This window comes from Lathamus discolor, chromosome 4 (genome assembly GCF_037157495.1).
Source record: "Lathamus discolor isolate bLatDis1 chromosome 4, bLatDis1.hap1, whole genome shotgun sequence".
Classification (NCBI taxonomy): Eukaryota; Metazoa; Chordata; class Aves; order Psittaciformes; family Psittacidae; genus Lathamus; species Lathamus discolor.
Genome location: NC_088887.1, coordinates 101,682,586 through 101,703,758, shown reverse-complemented (window position 1 = coordinate 101,703,758; position 21,173 = coordinate 101,682,586). Strand labels below are relative to the sequence as shown.

The 21,173-nt window shown below is 41.2% G+C and overlaps 1 protein-coding gene and 1 long non-coding RNA gene across 3 annotated transcripts in view; one reads left to right on the top strand and one right to left on the bottom strand.

Annotated features, from left to right (window-relative positions):
• Positions 1-2,751: 2,751 nt before the first annotated feature.
• On the bottom strand, positions 2,752-8,883 carry LOC136013866 (uncharacterized). The gene is made up of 3 exons (XR_010612432.1): positions 8,691-8,883; positions 3,912-3,997; positions 2,752-3,194 (listed from the first exon to the last, which is right to left on the bottom strand). It is a non-coding gene; the product is annotated as an uncharacterized LOC136013866 (long non-coding RNA).
• LOC136013865 (complement C4-like) overlaps positions 3,804-21,173 on the top strand; it is a 52,698-nt gene continuing 35,328 nt past the window's right edge. Inside the window, exons 1-8 of one of the 2 annotated variants that reach the window (XM_065678347.1) lie at positions 3,804-3,914; positions 12,253-12,332; positions 13,201-13,393; positions 14,437-14,620; positions 15,332-15,402; positions 15,701-15,786; positions 17,346-17,428; positions 18,566-18,653. In XM_065678347.1, coding sequence (XP_065534419.1) covers positions 12,268-12,332; positions 13,201-13,393; positions 14,437-14,620; positions 15,332-15,402; positions 15,701-15,786; positions 17,346-17,428; positions 18,566-18,653 — 770 coding nt within the window. In that variant the 5' untranslated portion in view covers positions 3,804-3,914; positions 12,253-12,267. Of the gene's footprint in view, positions 3,915-12,168; positions 12,333-13,200; positions 13,394-14,436; positions 14,621-15,331; positions 15,403-15,700; positions 15,787-17,345; positions 17,429-18,565; positions 18,654-21,173 lie in introns of those variants that run through there. The other variant, XM_065678346.1, reaches the window with a different exon arrangement.

Here is a 21,173-nt window from a genome sequence, read left to right as displayed (position 1 = left end):
CCCATTGCCCCTTGTCCTATCACTGGATATCACTGAAAAAAGCCTAGCTCCATCATCCTGACACCTACCCTTTACATATTTGTAAACATTGATGAGGTCACCCCTCAGTCTCCTCTTCTCCAAGCTAAAGAGACCCAGCTCCCTCAGCCTCTCCTCATAAGGGAGATGTTCCACTCCCTTAATCATCTTTGTGGCTCTGCGCTGGACTCCTTCAAGCAATTCCCTGTCCTTCTTGAACAGAGGGGCCCAGAACTGGATGCAATATTCCAGATGCGGCCTCACCAAGGCTGAGTAGAGGGGGAGGAGAACCTCTCTTGACCTACTAACCACTCCCTTTCTAATGCACCCTAAGATGCCATTTGCCTTCTTGGCCACAAGAGCACATTGCTGGCTCATGGTCATCCTCCTATCCACCAGGACCCCCAGGTCCCTTTCCCCTTCGCTACTTTCCAGCAGGTCAACCCCCAACCTGTACTGGTACATGGGGTTGTTGTTCCCCAGATGCAAGACTCTACACTTGCCCTTGTTAAATTTCATCAAGTTTCTCCCCGCCCAACTCTCCAGCCTGTCCAGGTCTCGCTGAATGGCAGCACAGTCCTCTGGTGTGTCAGCCACTCCTCCCAGTTTTGTGTCATCAGCGAACTTGCTGAGGGTGCACTCAGTTCCCTCATCCAGGTCATTGATGAAAATATTAAACAGCACCGGTCCCAGCACCGACCCCTGAGGAACTCCACTAGTCACAGACCTCCAGCTAGATTCTGCGCCATTGACCACAACTCTCTGCCTTCTTCCTTTCAACCAGTTCTCGATCTACCTCACTACTTGATCGTCAAGCCCACACTTCCTTAGCTTATCTATGAGGATGCTGTGGGAGACAGTATCAAATGCCTTACTGAAATCAAGAAAAACTACATCTACCGCTCTACCATCATCCCTCCACCTAGTCACTTCCTCATAGAAGGCTATAAGGTTGGTCATACATGACTTACCCCTCATAAAACCATGTTGGCTGTGCTTAATGACCCCCTCATCCTTGATATGCCTAGTGATGGAGTCAAGAATAAGTTGTTCCATCACCTTTCCAGGGATGGAGGTAAGGCTGACCGGTCTATAATTACCCGGGTCCTCCTTCTTGCCCTTCTTATAGACTGGGGTGACATTTGCCATCCGCCAATCCTCAGGCACCTCGCCCGTTTCCCACGACTTACCAAAGATGATGGAAAGTGGCCTAGCAATGACCTCCGCCAGCTCCCTCAGCACCCATGGGTGCATTCCATCCGGACCCATCGATTTACAGATGTCCAGTTTGCATAGCTGATCCCTAACCCAATCCTCATCTACCAAAGCAAACTCCTCCTTTGTCCTGACTCCTTCTGGGGCTATAGAAAAAGACTTGCATCCATCTTCAAAGAGCATCAGATGGAGAGATTTATAATGGCTTTATGGGCGTCAGCAGCTGCCCATGCATCACACAAACATCAAGTTTTATGTGCCAAGGACTTAGCAGAGGTGCCACATGTTGTCCTCAATATCCCATGCAACCCTAATGCATCAGAGCACGCAGTACAGCACAGGCACTCCTGGGGCTCCTCTGCACCCTGGGAGACTTCGTCCACCTCTGGTTGTAATATCAACCATTAACTCGCCATGCTGCACAAGGGATGTGCTCATTTATTTCTTATCTTCCAGGACTTCAGAAGCAAGTCTCAGCAGACCATGTTTGCTTCCCTCAAACCACACTCACACCCTCCCTTGGGTGAACAAGGCCCAAAAAGAGATGTTATGGGCTGCATTGTGATGGGCACAGACACCTAAAATTTGCTGAACAGAAGTGGAACAGAGGAGCGCGATTCCAGCTGCTGATTACGAGTCTACATGCCATGTTTGGTTATGGGAAAGCTTGGTTCATTAGTGCAGTAGGCTGAGACCTGAACCTGCCTGCATGATATAACCAGAGTGGTGTGTGGCTGCAGCTCCTTCACTGCTAACCTAAATGTTTTTAACCAGACCGGAACCTCTAAAAAGGTGAGTTTCAGAGACAGAACACGCTTCTTGCTTTTATGTATCCAGATGAAATGTGAACAATTCCACAACTGATTTTTCTTGCTGGCAGGTTTTCTCTGAATTAGTAGTATAGTTGTACAGCTTGTCCAGAAAATTTGGATTCTGTAATCAGACATTAGCCTGAAGAAGTGTGTGTGTGCACCTCCTGCAAACAGTTGCTTCACCCATTTATTACTATTTCCACAGTAGTGGGGATTTACTTACCCTAAGACACTGTACTTAGAACAGGACCCATCATAACAACTCCTGTCTGAGCTCTTTGACTTGGTGCACTGCTGCTTGGATTGTCCTTTTTAATTTAGCTCTCCAAATGAAGGTGCTGAGGAAATATTTCACCCCCCGGAAATTTCAGTTTTCTCAGGAACTGTGCATTCAAGATCTGTAACATCATTGCGAACGTTAAGAGTGATGCCAACAATTGAAAAAAACTGCATTTGCAGCATTTAAGTATTGCCTGTAATTCCCATCTGGAACTGTCAGCTGTGGTAATACGCGTTATCCCGGACTCCTCATGAAGTGGCTGAGAAGTTTTATTCTCCAACAAAACGACTGGTTTCATGTCACGACTGCAACAAGTGCGTGTGTGTACGCATAAACACGCACACACACAATCTGTTTTTATTATTCTATACATTTTGTATGCATTTTATTATGTAATATATATTTCAAACTTTACAGATGGTTACATATGGTAGGCAATAGATGCTGATCTATGTAAATAGTACGTATATTATGTGTGTGTTTATATTTTTGTACTATACAATACAATTTTTTATTTCTATGCAATTCTTCAGATAAGATCACAAAGTTGAAGTGTTACAGGTTGAGAAGGAGAATTCAAGGTGTATTTGCCTGGAAGGAATCACAGCAGCCAGACCCGCAAGCAAAACCTGAGAATGCACCTCCCAGTACCTGGGGTCAGGAAGACTGATTTGATACACTCTGCTGGAGTCCAAAACAAGCAAACTGATGTCATTCAGGGCTGTCTCCCAGATGGTGGCTCCTGGGACCAGCAGCTGCAACCTCTACTTCCAGCCTGAGCATTTCAGTCCTGGTCTGCTGTTGGATGCCAGGGAGCAGCACAATCATTCCTCCAAAATACCTTGTGTTTGGAGAGCAGCAAGTAAATGCTTCGAGAAAAAGAGATGTTAAATGACAAAAGTTCTCCAAAAGTCCATGTTTCAGTGCCTCTTCTATTTATTTGATGTTAAGCTGTTGCAGTAGCAGGATTTCCCCCTGCTTAGAGGATGGAAAGCAATAGCCATGGTAGCAGCTTCTCCTTACACCCCTCTCCTGGGCTGCTGGTCCCTCATCTCTCTTTCTGTTACTGTTGTGAGCTGGTTTTGGTCACTTATTAACAGAATGGCCTGGAAATGCTGCCAGCTAGGAGGAAGGCAGCAGGCTGGGGGCCAGTGACAGGGATGCTGCCAGTGTCCGGGCCATGTGAGGCTGCTCTCCCTGGTCCCCAGGCATTTTAAGGGAGCCTTTTTCATTTGGTGAATGTATGAAGTTAAAACCTAATCAGCTGCCCAGGGAATGAGGGAATTTGGCAGCTAAACGAAGAAGAGCCATCATCTGTCAGGTACAGTTCAGAATTTCTCTAAGGGCCACAGAAGTACTGCTTTATTCCCACGTGAGTGCTTGTGGATGGGACCTTAACTCCATGGTGGCTCCTGGCACCCCCGCCAGTGCAGGAGATGTTGCTTTGCTCCAGCTCAGACCAACCCTCGCTGTCCCTCTGAAGCACTCAAACCTAACATTCAGTCCCTTTCTTACTGAACAAGCTGCAGCAATTAGTTTGTAGAATAAAGTGAAAAGCAGAGCTCAAGACACAAGGAGCATCCCACCTGGTAAGTCATCAACACTGGCTGTAAACAGGTCTTTTTGTGCTGCTGACACACAGTGTGAGACGAACCTGTTGCTTGAAATAGATCTGTTGGAAAAAAGAGATAAATGTGTGCTTAATAGTAGGGAGGTGAAGAGGGTGCCTGCAGGTTAAAAGGCACCTGTCTGTGGGAACAGTTTCACAAAGCGTGGTTCAATCTTCAGGAAGATCTTTAATTTAGTGATGTGAGAACAAATACTTCTGTCATCTGCTCTGATTTATTTCTTTTGGGGTTTTGCGTCATAATTTTATGGCAGATGTAAATTCATTCTCCTTTTTGCCTGGTGCACTCTCTTATGTACCTGCACCTTAAAGGGAAACTCTCAGAGCCACATTTGTATTCTGTATAGATCTTGAGAAACTGGCCACACTGCGTGATTTTTTTTTCAGAGTCTGGTAAAATCAGCCCTTATGGCATCAATGAATTACATTGCAAAAATGTGGAAAATGTAGCCTTCAGTGTTAATATAATCATCAACGGCACAGACATATCAAATCAGACACAGTCTGGGCTTAGCTGTCTTCTTCCTTCTGGTATCCTTTTCCTTTACTACCTTCTCATTTTCCTTTTACTATAGCTCCTTCCTGCATTTCATTTACTGCGCTTTTTTGCTTCATGAAAATGTTGAAAACCTGCCACCTTCTGTTCTTTTTGGCTATTGCACAGTCCCAAGAAGACTAACCACTGGAAATCTCTGTAAAATGAGGGCACAGGCTCACGCAGGCACACGCAGGTAAACGTACATATGCACACATCTTTTCAATCCCTCTGAACTACCGAAATCTCTACTCATAGGCTTTTCTTTAGCTAAGCTATTTGCACTCTGGCTGTTACAATAAACTTGCTCACTAAAGGATTTTGAAGGAAACCAGAAACTAGTTCAATTCTGACAACTGTTACGGGAAAAGGGGGAGGAGGAAGGTGATACTTCATCCAGTCTCTCTGTAATGGCTTCACTGGACGAAGATCTGTATCTGCTTATTTTTCCTTATCCTCAGCTCCTTCACCTCCACACACTTCCCTTCAGAGCTGCTTTGGATGAATCTCCCTCCTCAGCTTCCACTGATGCAAGTGTGCTGAAGAGCTTCTGCCAGGGCACACCGGGCATCCACACTTGCACACTGACACAAAAAAACAGTGGGATGGGGAGACTGTAACACAGCTCTAGCTCCATAGTTTTGCTTTTGTGTTTCATGACTTTTAACCTGAGGTTTGTATTGCTGATGATCCCTATTCCACCCAAAAAACACAAACACAAGGGGCATTTCTTATGCCACTCCCCTCCCCCCCATCTTCTGTTATCCCAGATAAAGCACATCATTATGGACATGAGTAGTTTCCTGCTCATAGATTTTCCTACCGGTATGTCCTCTAAAGCCGTGTGAGGAGTGTCCATAACTTTGGCAAGGCCTGGCTCGTTCTCCAAACTCCAAGGTATGAGAAATACTTCATTTTCTGGTCTTTAGCCACTAACAAGTGGTGTGCTGCTTTCCAAGAAACTAGGGCTGTGTTCTTGGGTCTTGGCTTCTTTTAACTGAGGACTTTGTAGTGAAGACCATGTAGGTAGGATACGGTTCCCTGTTAGGTGACAGAGGTGAAGAGCAGCACCCAGGAGTGAGGGCAGGGTGTTTGTGGGTCACCTTTGCAGGCAGATATGGAGATGGTCAAGGTACATCTCTCAGGGCTGCCAAAAAGGAAGGACTGTCTTTACCTGTGTTTGCATGAAGAGTGTTTTCCTAAGCTCACAACTGCATTCTTCTGTACCTTATACACATTATCTTGCTTTTATACAGTCCCGGACTGCTCTGTGCAGGGGATCCTGCCTGTCTGACTCCTTAGAGAGGGCACTTTCAGATATCTGAGTTGCAGATGGGGTTATTTTTTCATTAAGAGCACTGTAAATACAATTAAGCCAGTCTTTATTTCTACTCTAAGCCCCCTGGTGGAAGGGCAATCTGCAGACTGTAAAGAGGAATAGGTAAAAAGAGTAAAATAAATATCCTTAGACGGCGTATTTTGTCTCTGTGTTCTTTTAACCTCAGAGATACACATTATGACAGAGAAGACAAAGACCCTCTCCACCTATTTCTGTGTGCCAGAAATGTGTTAGCATTCCTAAATAACTGGCCCTATATCACAAAATCTTTAGTTCCTTAGAAGTGAAGCTAGCCCTCTGCCTACTGTGAAATATGGTGAGCTTAAAAATGATTTAAAATAATCTTTCCCCCTCCCTTTTAGTTGCAAGTGGAATTTAGCTGGAACACAGAACAGGGGCCCCATGTTTTCCAGATAAGCTTTTGACTTGAAGGGAGTGGGAAAGAAGAGTGCGCGGCAGTATAGCAGAAAGTCCAGAAGGCGTGGAGAGGGGTCAGGCTTCTGACTGCAATAATCATTTCAGAAAGGGTGCAAGTGAGATAAGGCCTGTCTTGGCAATAAACGGTGCTGGTCAGCACAAAACATTTCACCTTGCCTTCCAGGGTCTAATGCCATGAAGCTGATGTAGCTGGGTAAAGCAAGGTGTTCTTGACTAGCTCTGAACAGCTAAATGAGAACACCACTGACTATATAAATGCTTAAGCTTAAAACATGGCTTGAACAGCAAGCGCTGCTTTTGCTGGTGTGTTTTCTTTCAAGATGATATACTAAACTGTAGGTTAAAAAGCTGGGTAGAAACCTGGAATTCTATCCAGACAAGTTGGTTTCGGACCCAGTGGAGTAAAGGCTGTTGATGTCAGCAGGTGAGGGGTTCTCAGTATCCCACAGTGAACCCCACCAGAAGAGAACGCATGCTTGAATCTGAACTGCCAGTGGGTCGCCTGGTTTTACTCTTTTTCTCTTCTTTTTTAACATGTGTTTAGGCATTCAGAGCAGAGTGGGATAAGTCCCTCCAGCAGGATAACCCAAATCATTTCTCAAAACCTGTACACTGCCTGTACTGACTGTGGTGGAGCGCAGGTACTTAGCTCACATACAGGCAACCTGGGCTCCCCATTGCTCCAAGTACCTGCCCGGGAGGTAGCAGGGCATCTCAGAAAGCAGGACTGGCAATTTTACAGTTCATGAAAGCTTGCTGCCATGACGGAGGTGCCCACTGGACAGAACCAGGGCTCTGTATGTACAGTGCCGTGGGAGGCCCACATGCTTCGCTTCAAAGAACCTGGCTATGCCCCATCGCTAGGCTGAGTGGTGTTTTACTTTCTGGTGTCTCATGTTCCTCTGAGTTAGTGGATGAAGTGGAGGTTTTAGGTATAATTTGCAGATCAGAACAAGGAAAGCTTCCATTGGCAGACAGGCAGATGACGAGCTGTTGTTGTATGTGGCATTTCACTTTTTTTCTCCTTTTCATTTGTGAAACATTTTTTAGCATAGTTGTGCAATTGTCTGAGATGTTGGAGTATCTCCATTTAGCAAGTCAGGAAATGCAAAGGATAAGGGTCAGTAATAGGTCTTAGTTACTTTTTAGAATTTGTCAATATAAGAGACTAGTTTTTTCTTGATTTGATTATATGCTTCCACATCCACAGACCTGGATGTGTAAACTTTATTCTTACTCTTCTCAGCTAGTTAAAATCTCAGCTTTTGCCACTGATACGATCAAGATGCCTTTTGCTTTTTTAACTTCCTATCTTTTTCCGCCATGAAAAGGAGAAGAAAAGAATGCCCTAAAGAGACAATTATGTTCATTAAAGTCCATTAAAGAAAAATGGGTGAGTTGGGAAAGATCAAAATATTTGATATGTATTACATTTTGTAAGTGATGTGTGTTTGTTAGTCGACAGCAAAGAAAAAAATGGGGTTTCTTTGGGGTTTACAATGAAATGGAAAGAAAATTAAGAAAAAATAAAAATAACAAAACACAAAGGATGGTTTTGAGAATAAGACTGTAGACAATCAATCTCAGGATGTTAGGGTATAATGGCAGTACCCCAAATACCCACTATGAGTTAGGCCAAGTTGTTTTATTCCTCTTTTCTAGCAGTTCTTTGCTTTCACCTGGGGTGAGAGAGCCACCTGCATTCTCAGACATCTCCTCTCCTGGCCATATCCAGTCCAACGGATTTTCTCTCAGCAAGGCTCTAGTTGGTAAATTTCTTACATTTGACCTACATTTCTTAAAGGTACCAAAAGTTCTGTGATTCAGAGGCAAAAAAAAAAAAAAAAAAGGCAGTTAACCCAAACCCCAGGATGTGTTATTACAGGAGGGTGAAATATTCAGATATTATGTCTGTAGTATGACGCAATTAATGCTTGACCTAAAAAAATACGCGCTGTTTTATATAGATCACTTTCGCAACCCGTTTCATCCCCACATGCAGAGCTGGGTTTGTCTATTTTTCACAAGTACTAAATTTCTTTTCTTTTTTTTCTTTTTCTTTTTTTTTGGGCACTATGCTAAGAAAATCACAGAATCAAGCCTACCTACTGGAAAAATGAAGGAGGAACCCATAAGAAAAAAATAAGGCTGGTTGCTTGATCTATTTATATGAGAAAAAACAATATATCCATGGGTTTTTTGGTTCTCATTTAGAAGCCTGTTTTTGGGGGGGGATTAAACAGGTACTCTTAGGAGCACTAAATGCAGAACGTTTAAAGAAAACATAGACAAAAAGGACAATTTTTCATGGTAAAAGCAACTGAAGCCTAGATTAACTTTTTAATTCATGACCAGATTATGGTAAAGAACAAAAGCATCATCTAAATTTACATTTTCAGTTTACATTGAAGCTAAAGAGAACTTACCCTGCTGTTAAGAGGAACCATTCAAATTAGACCCACACTTCATGCTGTTGAAAGCGGATTTTAAAACGTAATTTTCTGAAATGCCAGAAGTGAATGATTGCCTTTCGTGTTTATCACAATTCCCTATAATTCGGCAAAGAGGATATCACCACAGTGCTGATTTGTAAAATGTGCTTTGAGAAGCTGTCCTTTGTACTCTTCTGCCAGGAAAAGGTGAAAGAGTGCATTAAGAAAGTGGAAAAAGAGTTTGGTCTTGTTAGTATTTAGTCAGATTAAGGGGAAAAAGCTTTTTGGAAGCACTTCAAGCCAAAGAACAAACACTACTGCTGGTGCTCAAAAGACTATGAAAGCCTACGAAGTTCAAATGAAGCTGGTAAAAAGAGAGATAGCATAAATTCAAAACACTGCAAGTCTGTTTCCCTACATTCAGGGCTCACCAGTTCCCTCTTACACATACATTAGTCCCAGACCATTTTTCCACACACTGGACTGGATTGTGGGTGAACTGAAGGATCAATAGGTGAAAAGTAGGTGGTGAGTAAATAGGAAAGGACTTTGCCTTTAGAAAAATAATGGGTGCAGAAGTTATTTTATGGTGAGTTTTCTGTGTTCTCTCTTTCATGCATATGCTGGAGAAAATTTTACTGTTTTATTTTATTTTATTTTTTATTTTATTTCCATTCATTTTGTTAGATTTTAATGTGGCTTTGGACTGGAATAGTTTCCATATTCCTAGGAATCAAAATCCCAGCCAATCTGAAAAATCTGTGATACCAGAGAACCAGCACAATGATCATTTTATACAAACTCATAGACGGTCAAATAAAGCATAAGGAATTTGAAGCCTGAAAAGTTATGGATGCATTTGCTCTTTTGTTTTTGTGAGAGACAGAGAGAAAAATCCATATTTAATTACAATTATTTGTTCATATTTTGGAGAACAAATGCCTTTCTGAGTCAGAACACCTCCTTAAATTCAAGTATAGCATGGTCATGCAACACATTGCCATGGATCACCGCTGAGCACACACATGTACCTAGCCATACTTCACAAGGAAGCCAAAGTGTGCAAATCCAATTAAAAACAATTGAAAGCAAAAAGCGGCTTTTGCAAAGTCCCCTTTAAAAGGCAATCTCTGAAAATGTCTCACTGTGAGTTCATAGTTGGCTGTTTGTATAGCTGTACAAACAGACCAGGGTCCCCTGACAAACAAGCCAGACTGGACAATGGAAAGCACTTCTCCACCTCTCTGATAAAGATTGGCACAGCAGTGAGATTTTGGTGTGACCCCACACTGCAAAGTTGCCTTTCCAGTGACTTCAGGAACAGGAAACCCATGCTGGCTGTGTTGACTTTTCAGCTGGGGTATCTGTATGTGTTTCTCAACAAGAGGGTACTGGGGTGTTGACCTTGTGGATGTTAACTGGGTTTTATTATTATTTTTTATTTCTCTGGATTAAAATATAAAGGATCCATTAATATTAGTTGCTTTTCCTGTTTTAGTCACTGGAATCACTCAGTGATTGCATCAGCCCTGACCTTTCACAGTAGCCATATAGACCTAGAAATGAAGCTGCCTCTGAAAATGGGCAGAGCCTTAGCATGCTCCACAGTTTCTACTGCTCTTGATTAGCTTCCCTCATTCTCTTTGTTCATGCAGGAGCGAGAAGTTCTTCTTTTACCAGCTGCAAGCTTAACAAGCCTCTTCTGCTCCCTGGGGAGAGCATGAGCCCTGTTCCCAAAAGAACTTCTTCCACAAAACCTCTGTCTTTGTCTCGAGCATAGACCATATGGGTGATGAAATGGCCATTGTTCCTCACCATCCAGCTTGGGTCTTGGAGGCCAGAGGCGCTGAGGAAAATTGTGTGATTTTGACATGGAAATACATTGGTTTTTTTCAGGCCATAACTGCAGAGGAAATGAGAGGGTGGGGAAGGAGGGCAGAGTGAAAGTAACTTTGGTCTTAACAGTGCCCATTTCTGATCTCCTGCAAACATCTCCCGAAAAGCATGGATTTGGACCCTTAGGAAGGTGAGGTACCTTTTCTCACCTTCTCCCCGTTGTCTGACAGCTGAAATGAGAGTAGAAACCACAAGAGGAAGGGTGAAGGCAGCTGTCTCTTTGAAAAAAGCTATGCCTAGAGCAGGCAAATCTTAGCCTTTGCTGAAGCGAGTTTGAAGCCAGAAACATTCCTGTCGCTACTGCTGCTGGTACTTTCTGGGACCACCAATAGACAGAAAGCACTTGCCATCCATCTGGTTTTGAGTCAAAGGGAGCTACAGCACTTGTGAAGAGCCCAGTGTAAAATAGGGAACTGGTTTGTTGACACACCTTCTCCTATTCACCTACCTCCTTGTCTTAAAGCAGCTTGTCTGAAGAGCAAGGAAAGGTATGTCTCTTAGGCAAGGAGTGGGGTGAGATGGATGCCTCTTCACCCTCACAGTGCAGGCAGCCCTTTCTGTGAGCATGGATTTGCCTTGCAGATAATGGAGTGGTGATTTAAGGCATCCATTGCTAGTAGTTATGGACACAGATTTAAATGTGGTGTATTAAAGGGCAGTTTATCCCCAGAACTGTTGGACGGGCATGTAGTCATTTCTGGGATTTGACCTTCCTGTTAATCAGATGGGCAATTTTCCATTTTCATTAGTCAACAAAATTATGTTTGTGAGACAACAATCCAGTAAAAGCTTGAAAAAATGAAACCCAGTAAGAGTTTTTGTTTGTTATTTCATTTGCCCTTGACCAAGACTGAATCCTGCAGAGCTATTCCTCAGATACATTTTTTGTCCCCTTTTATGAGTATCTTGCCTTTTAAGAGACTGTGTGTCTTTCCTGCAATCTGAAGTGCCTTAAGCTGATCAATCATCTTATGTGCTCATGCTAATATGAGACTAATTACACTCTGGAAAAGCCCTCTGTCTTGACCATAAAGCAAAGCTGGGCTGAGTAGCTCAAAGACACCTATTTTAATTCCACTTAAGTTAAAGCATGAATGCCTGCAAGAACTACAGACTGGGACTGAACTGTACGGGTAGATTTCCAGCACAACTCCTTTGGTGCTGTCTAAACCAGGAGCTTTCTCTCAGCTTTGGTGGACCACGGGGATGCCTGGAGCTAAGTAGAGAAGACCTGAAGAAGTTAATAGAGAAGGGACCTGTCGCTTACATTTGTCTCCTTTTAGAAGTGCTTAACAGACACTTTATAGCCATGGAGTCTTGTTTAATTTGGGGATTGCCTTTGCCATATTTGTGAAAACTCCTCTCTGCACATGACTTCTAGCTGCTATCATGAAAACACTGAATTTAGGAAGAGAATGAATGAATAATCAAACGTAAAACTGTGGCTTAGGCCAGAATGTCTCTCCCCAGGCTATTCAATCTGTGCATCACTAGCATGTCCATCATTATTGGTTGCGCAGTTTTGCCAGTTATTAATAAATAACCAGGATAAGGAATGCTCTTTGCTGCAGTATGCCATCAGCTCATTCCTTACAACATTTCTTACAATCTGCAGCTCAAGGGGAGATAACAGTGGCTGTTTGGTGTTTCTGTTTTGCAGATGTAGAGTTTTCCAATGGAAAGGCTGGTATTTTTGATGAGCTGTTGTTTGCTGTTGTCCAGTGCACAGCAAGCACCATCGTAAGTACATTTTATTAATAATTCTTCACTCCTAACAAATTGTTTGAAAGTAGGAAATGCTAAAGGTTTTGATAGTAAATCAACAAAGCCTGTTTTTTTGACCACTGAGAATTTGTATTACCTTAAATAGGTAAAAAGTGAAAAGTAAAACTGCCCTTTCAAGGAACTTGTAAGGGGAGAGATTTCCATTCCATAACAATTCTAAATGTCCTACTGAAACATGAGATTCATGCTGCTATTGCTGCTTGCTCTTCTTTAGTTTGTGACATTTACTAGACTGGAAAATCTTGGGAAAGAATAACTCTCCTTTCTGTAATTGATTTCTGCAGTGCAGGAAGCAAAGTGTCACTCCTGGGAGAGATTCAGAATCTTTCTGTACTTATCCTCTATTTGAGTGGAGATTTGTGTATGTTGATACTGGTTCGTCTAGTTGGTCAAATTCCTCTGTTTGGGAAATAGATGTAACTGGGAAAATCAACAGAGCATTAAGAAAGAAGTCCTTCAAATTGACTCTGAAGAGGAGACTCTTGTTACCACCAGGATCAATTTATTTAGGTGCTTGCTGTGGCCAGACAAGAGCTCTGATGAGATATTTGGGCAGAAAGATCAAACCCTCCTCCCCTTCCAAGTGAGCACACCTTTGAGGTTGTCTCCAGGCCCAGATACTTATTTTTCTGCCTGCAGTCTGGTACTGACCTCCAGTGTCCAGAGTATTTACTCTCACTCACAAGGGGATGGACTACATGATCTTCACAGTCTCAAGCTCCACTATTCTGGTTTTTTATTTAAAATTCATATTGGTTGGGCATTTTTTAATGATGCAAAAATCATCCTTCATACTGGACAATCTGTTTTTCTGTTGGTTTAGATTTCTTATTACTGCCCCAAATGTGGTACATTTGGGTACACATGAGACAATAACAGTTCAAGTCCATGGAGCACAACGTCCTGTGCAAGTTACTGCATACTTCAAAGATGAGAGAAAAAATCAGCTCCTATCAGAGAGGGCCGTCTTTAACCTTAACCAAAATAACAACTACCAAGACATGAAAAAATTAATGGTGAGTCTACCATCATAGCGATCTAAATGTTTTACTTTTGTGATAAAAAAAACATAATCTGTGCTAGGAATACATTGGAACAGAGGCAGCACTGATCCTTAGACACAGATGTCAAAACACCAATTCCAGTGTCAGCAGCACCCTATTCACCCAAACACCTAATAAAATAATCCTGAATATAATTTCAGTGATGATTGTGAGTGCTCTTTTGTGCCCAACTATCATGCTCGTCACATGGTGATGAAAGAGCTTTTCATCACTGTAGATCTGTGATGAAATTAAATTTTAAAACATGCAGTTGTCTTATTGCTGTTTGGTTTTCTGCATAATTTAAAATGAGACTGCCTCTGGCATACTGCCCATTTTTACAAAACAGGAGAAACCTTTAAACATGTGCAGTCTCTCAGAGCAAAGCCTGTGATGTTTCTGCAAACCTGTAAATTGATTAATTCTTTACATCCTGCTTCGCACCACTTGCTTCTGACGTGTCTCTGAAGTTTGGCAGCATTTAGTTCAGGAGTACTTGTTTGGGCTATTTGGTTGGAAAACAGCACAGAGCAAGACTCAGTTTATCTCTGACTGGTTACTCACAAAGATAAACCTGAGCTTTCAAATCAGGTTCCTCTTGAGTATGATGCTTAGAAACATTGTATTAACCACCATGAGGTAAAGCTCTAATCCCATAGCCAAGATTTTAGCAAGTGAAGCACTAAAAGATGCTACAGCTTTGAAATGGCATGGTAACTAGAATTTAACATGCACATAGACTAAAGAAAAGTCACTGGGCCTGAGTTGTTGCCACTGGTTGGAAGAATATGTATTTCTATGGTGGAAAATGGGGGATTAGATAGTATTTCTACTTTAAAAAGAAATGTTCGCCCAATTAGAAAGATACAACAGCTGGTGAGAAAGATATAATTTAGTATCTTTATTCGAATAGTGCTCATAAAATGATTTTAACACTTCAGCTGTTTGGGGCGTTAGCTGTGTGTTTCCGAAATTACCAGGTTCTTGGAGGGGCTTTTTTCTTTTGTCTTCTTCAGGTCAAGCCAGGAACTCAACCACAAGATCTGTTCAAGAGGAGTCATCAGCCATATGTTCTGCTGGTCACTGAAAGCAGAGACCTTTATGAGCAGACCGTTCAAAGCACTCGCATCCTCCTGTCTTCCAAGAAAGGCTACATTTTTATTCAGACAGATAAGCCTATATACACACCAAATTCCAAAGGTTAAAATACAAATGCTGCATTTCAGATATCAAATATAAATATTACAAGGGCATGATTAGAAAAAGTAACAATGACTTGAATCTTCCTAGTATACACCCTTCTCATTTAACCCCTGCTACCTCTGTCTTTACCAGCTGGTCCAGATTTTAAACTCACCTTTTACAGCCTGGGCTTCTACAGGGTCTGCTCTGTACATTGTATTAACCCATGTGGAAATGTCACCAGAGTTAGGAAGTCATTCTCTCTTCTAACAGGAGCCAGGCAAAATCTGCTCCTTTTTAGTCAAAAAGCTTAACAATGGCTTTCCTTTGGAAAGCAAAATGGTGAGAAACCTGCAAAAAACCTCCTATTGCTTCTGCTTTCAACACCCATATCCTTTGCACTAAAAAACCGCAACTGTTTTGTTACTTAAAAATTTAATTAACAAGAGAGACAAGTCAAAAAAGTTCTTGAATTTGGTTGCAGGCCTCGACTGTAAAAGGATACAATATTGAGTGGAGATCCTTGGGTATTTTTTGGAATTTGCTTCTAAAAGCTATCTGTTTAGTCATGCAACATGCAAAGCGTTTGTTTTTATTTTCTCAGATTTCTTTCAATTTAAAGAAAATGTTTTATCTTAAATTTAGTAACCCATTTCAGAGCTTGTAATAATTGCTACCTAGAAAAGCCAGAAATGAATATATGAACAAATTTATTCTTCTGTTAAACAGTAAAATACAGGATCTTCATTCTGGACAATGCTATGAGGCCAGCAGATGACACAGTTACAGTCGCTGTGCTAGTAAGTAGACAAAAAACAGTTAATGAGTGATTTTTTGGCACAGGAACTATGGAAAAGATCTAAAAGTAAAATTATAGCTATGCCTTCTCTCGAGAAAACAGTATTTACACATTTTGAGAAATGTCTACTAATTTTTGGCTAATTTCAGGAGCATGGAGGGAAACATAATGTGAATATTAAAGCAAGAAAGCCAGAAGAGCATTTCTTCTTCCTTAAGACTAGCATATGAACTTGAGCTTTTGGGTGTAGAGTTTTGACACCTGGTGTATAATTTTGTTTGTTTTTTCTCTCTCAACAGAATTCAAAAGGAATGGTTGTTAAAAAGTCAGACCGGAAAATAAAAACGGTGTTCACTGAAAACTTTGAAATACCTGACGTTGCTGAGTACGTTACTGCTGTGCCTTGAGCCTTGAAACAGTTCACATGTCAAAATGTATCTTGCAGCAGAACTATCTTCAAGATAAAAACAAGTCTTGTCTTTCACTTCCCCTCTTTCTGCTATGCTCTTGTTTTCCCCTCTTCTTTTTCCGTATTGTCTGTTTTACCATTTCTTCAGAACAGGAGGTGCACTGAAGAAGACACTTGTGAAACACCATGGCACATTGGCAGCATGAGACAGCAGTTAACTGAGCATGGTTGCTCTGGTGCCTACTGTCATGCAGGGGTCTATACCTAAGTGTGTCACCCCACACTCCCTTCTCTGACATGGGAGAGGCTTCAGAGAGACCTTAGAGCAGCTTCCAGTACCCAAAGGGGGTCTACAGGAAATCTGGAGAAGGACTTTTTACAGGGGCATATAGGGATTAGACAAGCGGGAATGGCTTTAAAAGGGAAGAAGGTAGATTTAGATGAGGTATTAGGAAGAAATTCTTCACTGCAAAGGTGGTGAAACACTGGCTCAGGTTGCCACTGAGATCTCTGGCAGTGTTCAAGGCCAGGTTTGAATGGGGCTTTGAGCAACCAGGTCTAGTTGAAGGTGTTCCTGCCTGTGGAAGGGGGGGTTGGAGTTTTCACTAGAGTATCTTTAAAGTCCTTTCTAACCCAAACCATATTATGATTCTATGATTCTATGATATTTAGGCTGTGATTCATCTGAGCTGGTTTAGATGCCTGTGTCGGGATGAGATGAACCACATCTCATCACTGTCTGTTTCTCTCAATTGTCTGTCAAGGAGCCCAGGTGGATCTACGCAGATTAGAGACCTCACAGTATAACGTCTAAAGTCCCACTTCCTGTTAGCAGGATCAAACCATCCAGATTCATTCCCCTTACCTGTTGAAGTACTTAACATTTTTAACTGCTAATTTGTTTGAGTTATCTTTCAAAATTGATTTTCTCTCACCATGGAGCAGGGATTGAACCTACGGTTAGTATACTTTTACCTTTAAGCACCTCATCTTATAGAGATGAGTCCAGAATTTGACGTTAATATGCTGCAATTAGTAACATTTCTCCTGGTAAGGAACAATTTAGTAAACTGCTTACCTATCTGCTCAACTATATTGACTACACTGAGTAGAGCACTTCTGTAAGGGCTATGTTTGCAAAGTGTAGTTAATTGCGTCTGATTTCTAACAGTCAAGCTTTTACTTAATATTCAGTGTGTTCTTGCATGCTAGATTGATTTTGATATCACAGTGAAGATAAGCTATAGGAAATACATGGTGAATTACCTATTTCCGGGGGCTTTTCAAAGGCAGTGCATGCTACATGTGGCTTGCAATTATCTTGCAGTTCCTCATGAAGTCTTTTTTGAGTGTTTCCTAGGACATTTGGAAATATGTTTCTGGCTCCTAGCAAAGAGAAATCCATTAATAAAGTAGTTTGGGATGAGATCAAAGCAAGGAAAACATCAGCATTTAGTGATAATTTAAATATATTAGCATCATGAAAATATCTAAAGAATCCTAATCAACCTTTTTCCTCTGAATCTGATCTTCAGGCCTGGAACTTGGAAAATCAAAGCCTGGTTTCATGAATATGAAATGTCTAATGTTTCTGCTGAATTTGAAGTTAAAATTTATGGTAAGAGAATATGTAATTTGTGCTATAAATATACAAAGTCATCTGTGTGTGCTAAAAGATATACTATAGTGATTAAACCTGGCTGTAATTAGGTACTAAGAACAAAATTCATTGTGTTTCAGTGCCTCATTCCTATCTCCGATGCACAAAAGAATTCTGGTTTTGTGAGCCTTCCCCTTACAGTTCAAAAACCCCTTTCTTTTTCTACAAATTAAGTAACTTCAACATTTTTCACAAAATACCCTTTTTTGGAAGGGTTCTACTCCAGAAAAGAAAATAAAAAATGGACATGAGCTCCATTTTAAAATCATTGTCATTCTGAGCAAAGCTTTCAGTGAAGACAGAATAAAAAAGAAAGCTGCCTATTTTCTCTCAGTAGAATTCAGTCTGGAAGTCGCTTAGAGTTGTACCTATACTGAGAGAAGCTTTTTTGAAGTAAAGTAAGGGCACTGCAAAAGAAGTAAAAATGTAGGAATTTAACAATTTGGAGTAAGAAATGGCTTGATTTATTTGCCGTATAATTTAGTGTGGGGTTGTTTTCCTTTTTTCTTAAGGATGGAAGAAATTCTCAGGATTACATTAAAATCTCAGTTTAACAAAACTGGGCTTGCTTTAGTTAGTGGGTATAACATTATAGTGGAGGCTACAGCATCATCGGTAAAACCTAAATCCAGGAGAAAATTTCTCTAGTTATATTTACAGTAGCAGATAGTTAGGCTTTACAGGAACAAATTGCAGAGTGACACAGCTGATGCTGAGGACTTCATCCACACTCATTCCATTTCAGGGTGAGTTTACCTCAGACTGCTTCTGCTTCTGGTTCAGGACACTTAATGGCCATTTGTTAGCAGTTAAAGCTTATCTTCTGGCTTGTTTTTATTGTAAATGAAATTTTTATTTGCATTTTTTTCATTATAAATGAAAATGTAAATCATTTTTGTGCGCTTGAAAACAGTGTAAGTAAAGCAGTATAAGAGAAGATGATCAGATTTGCTTCAGAAGAGCATTGCTGATTCAAACTAAAACATCCCAGCACAGCTGCATCTTTTCAGAGGGTGTTACCACATGCCAGGAGTTTAAGATAAGTTTGAAACTCATATGTCATGACCTTTTATCTTCTTTTTTTCTTCCATGTAGAACTTCCATCTTTTGAAGTCAAACTCATCCCACTTCAGCCATACTACCACATCTGGAATGACAGCTTTGCGTTTGATATTGAGGCAAAGTATGTGTGCTCACTGTAAGGCTGGTTTACAAGGCAGAGAAGCAGATAATGAATTTTGCAGCTTCCTCCTTCATCTCTTCATTACCAATTAACCAGCTTCTGGCTTTACTTGAATCTGACTTTAATCCCATATACTCTGTGTTTCCACCGCTAACTTGAGATATTAGTGTAAAATGCTCTCTGGGCCCAAGTGGAGGTGATGAAAATGAAACAAGATTTTCTGAATACTTTAGTTCGATAGTAAAAAGGTGACTAGGATCCTGCTCTCTGCTGCTAGATAAGGTTCCAGACAAAACAATAGCCTGCTTTTCTTTACACTTTTTGCTTTAAACATTTAGAAACATTCTAAAGCTTCGGATGTTGCTATTCAATGTAGTTCAAGTAGAAATGGGTATGAAATTTTCTCAACATCCAGTGAAGTTTGTAAGTAATAAGCTAGTGCTTATTTGAGAGTAATCGTTTTGTGCTGAGATATTTCCAGGTGAATAAACACAGTTGATCAGAGGATTTTCCATGACCATCACTGCCAGCACATGCAGTGCTGCAGAGTAGTGCAACACTGATCTGGATGAGACATGGCTACAGAGCTCAGCCCTCAAACTGACCAGATTATGAGGCAGGGCTCCATGGAGACTAAATTACACCTGATCCCATATCAAATTAGAAAGTTAGAATGGCCTCAGACATCTATTAACTTAGAAAGTCAGACAATGAAAACTTAACTCATCAAAATATCTTGAGTACTTCGTAGGAATCAGACTGGACCTTGATTGGATAAGTATTTTGTGCTGTGTGGCTCAGGTATTTTTGATCTCATACTGGCAGATCTAAATTTGCTGTATGATCTAGCAGTGGTTCATCAACATACATCAAGCCTTCTTGACTATGGAATGTTCAAGTTTCTTAGGAGTGGAAATACTAATGATTGTCTCCTAGGAAAATGTTCTTCCTTTATTTACATCTCAGCTGCATGCCAAAATGACTAGAAATATCTTGCTCACCTTGCACATTAGGAAGATGGAGAGAGAAATAAGCTGGAAGATGATCAGATTTAGGTTAGATATTAGCAATAAGTTCTATACTGTGAAGCCGCTGAGGCACTGGCACAGGTTTCCCAGAGAGGCTGTGGCTGCCCCATCCCTGGCAGTGTTCAAGGCCAGGTTGGACGGGGCTTTGAGCAACCTGGTCTAGTGGAAGGTGCCCCTGTTCATGGCAGGGGGGTTGGAAACAGATGGTCTCTAAGGTCCCTTCCAACCCAAACCATTCTATGTTTCTATGCTCTTTTGAGATATAATTTCTTAAATGTTTTCCTTCCATGTGGAATTACTCTCATACAGTATGAACTTTGCCTGGATTTGAAGGTAATACCAGAAAAGGTATTTGAGTAACCTAGGCATCAAATTAGACAGTTCCAGGGAAGGTTCCTGAGCCTGGAGTCTGGCTGCTGATGGCTCTGCTGATGCATGGCACAGGCTCAGCTTCAACTATAGAGCTCTCCTCAAAGAATTCCTGGAAACATTTTAGGAGGAAGCACAGACCAAGAGACACCCCAGGTCTGAATATGGCCACCCTTCTGTGGAAGACAGGACATTTAATAGAGCAGGCATGGTCTGTGCTGTGCTAGCCAGCTGCACAGCACTGCACTCAATTTAATTTAATTAACCTGGTCCAAATAGGGTGCAGTGGCTAAATGTACTACAATGATCCTGTCACTGTAACTAAGTGGAAGACTGATCCTCCAGCCCTCCAGTTCTATTGGGTTTTATTTCTAGTCTAAATTCATCCTTGGCCAGCTTTTACCCTCGGTCTTCTGTCTGCTGTCCTTGAGCTCTTTGCCTTGATTGTGCTGGCCCTTCCTTTGCCCAGCACACCTTAGTGCTGGCAGAACCCTGTATTCACCTCCTTTTGCTTGGCTAAACAAACTCAACTCTTCTAATCTCCTTTTGACCACCTTTCTTTTTTTGGTTCTATTGAATAATAACCAGCTTTATTCATGATTACTTGATATAATGACATAAAGTGATATCATGTAACTGGGTTTCATATTTTTAATCCTTTCTAAGGTTTCCTCTGTATGTTACTGCAGCACTCACTTTTGAGTTTATGTACTGTGCGACTTCTTCATATATGCTTCACTACTCATTGCAATTACTTAGTAGGAAAAATTGGAATTGAATAACTGGATAATGTTCTTTTGTCTATTGGACAAGGTTCTAGTGGTGATACACTGGCCTGCCTGACTGTCATCAAAATTAGCATATGGAAATCATGATAATTGAACTTATTTTTCTGAACTGGGCATGCATTAAATGAACACTTATTTGGTATATTGTCTGTTGTTTCCCACAGTTACTAGTTCTGGCATTTTAAGTAGTTTTCCTAAGAACTGCCTCTCAGTTAGTTTCATTGGTATAGATGAGTGCTGCTGATCAGGTCAATTTGAAGAAGCCTTTGTTTAAACAAAAATAAGTCATTACAGAACTGACATGAAGCAGTGTTTCCACAAGTAAAAGACACCAC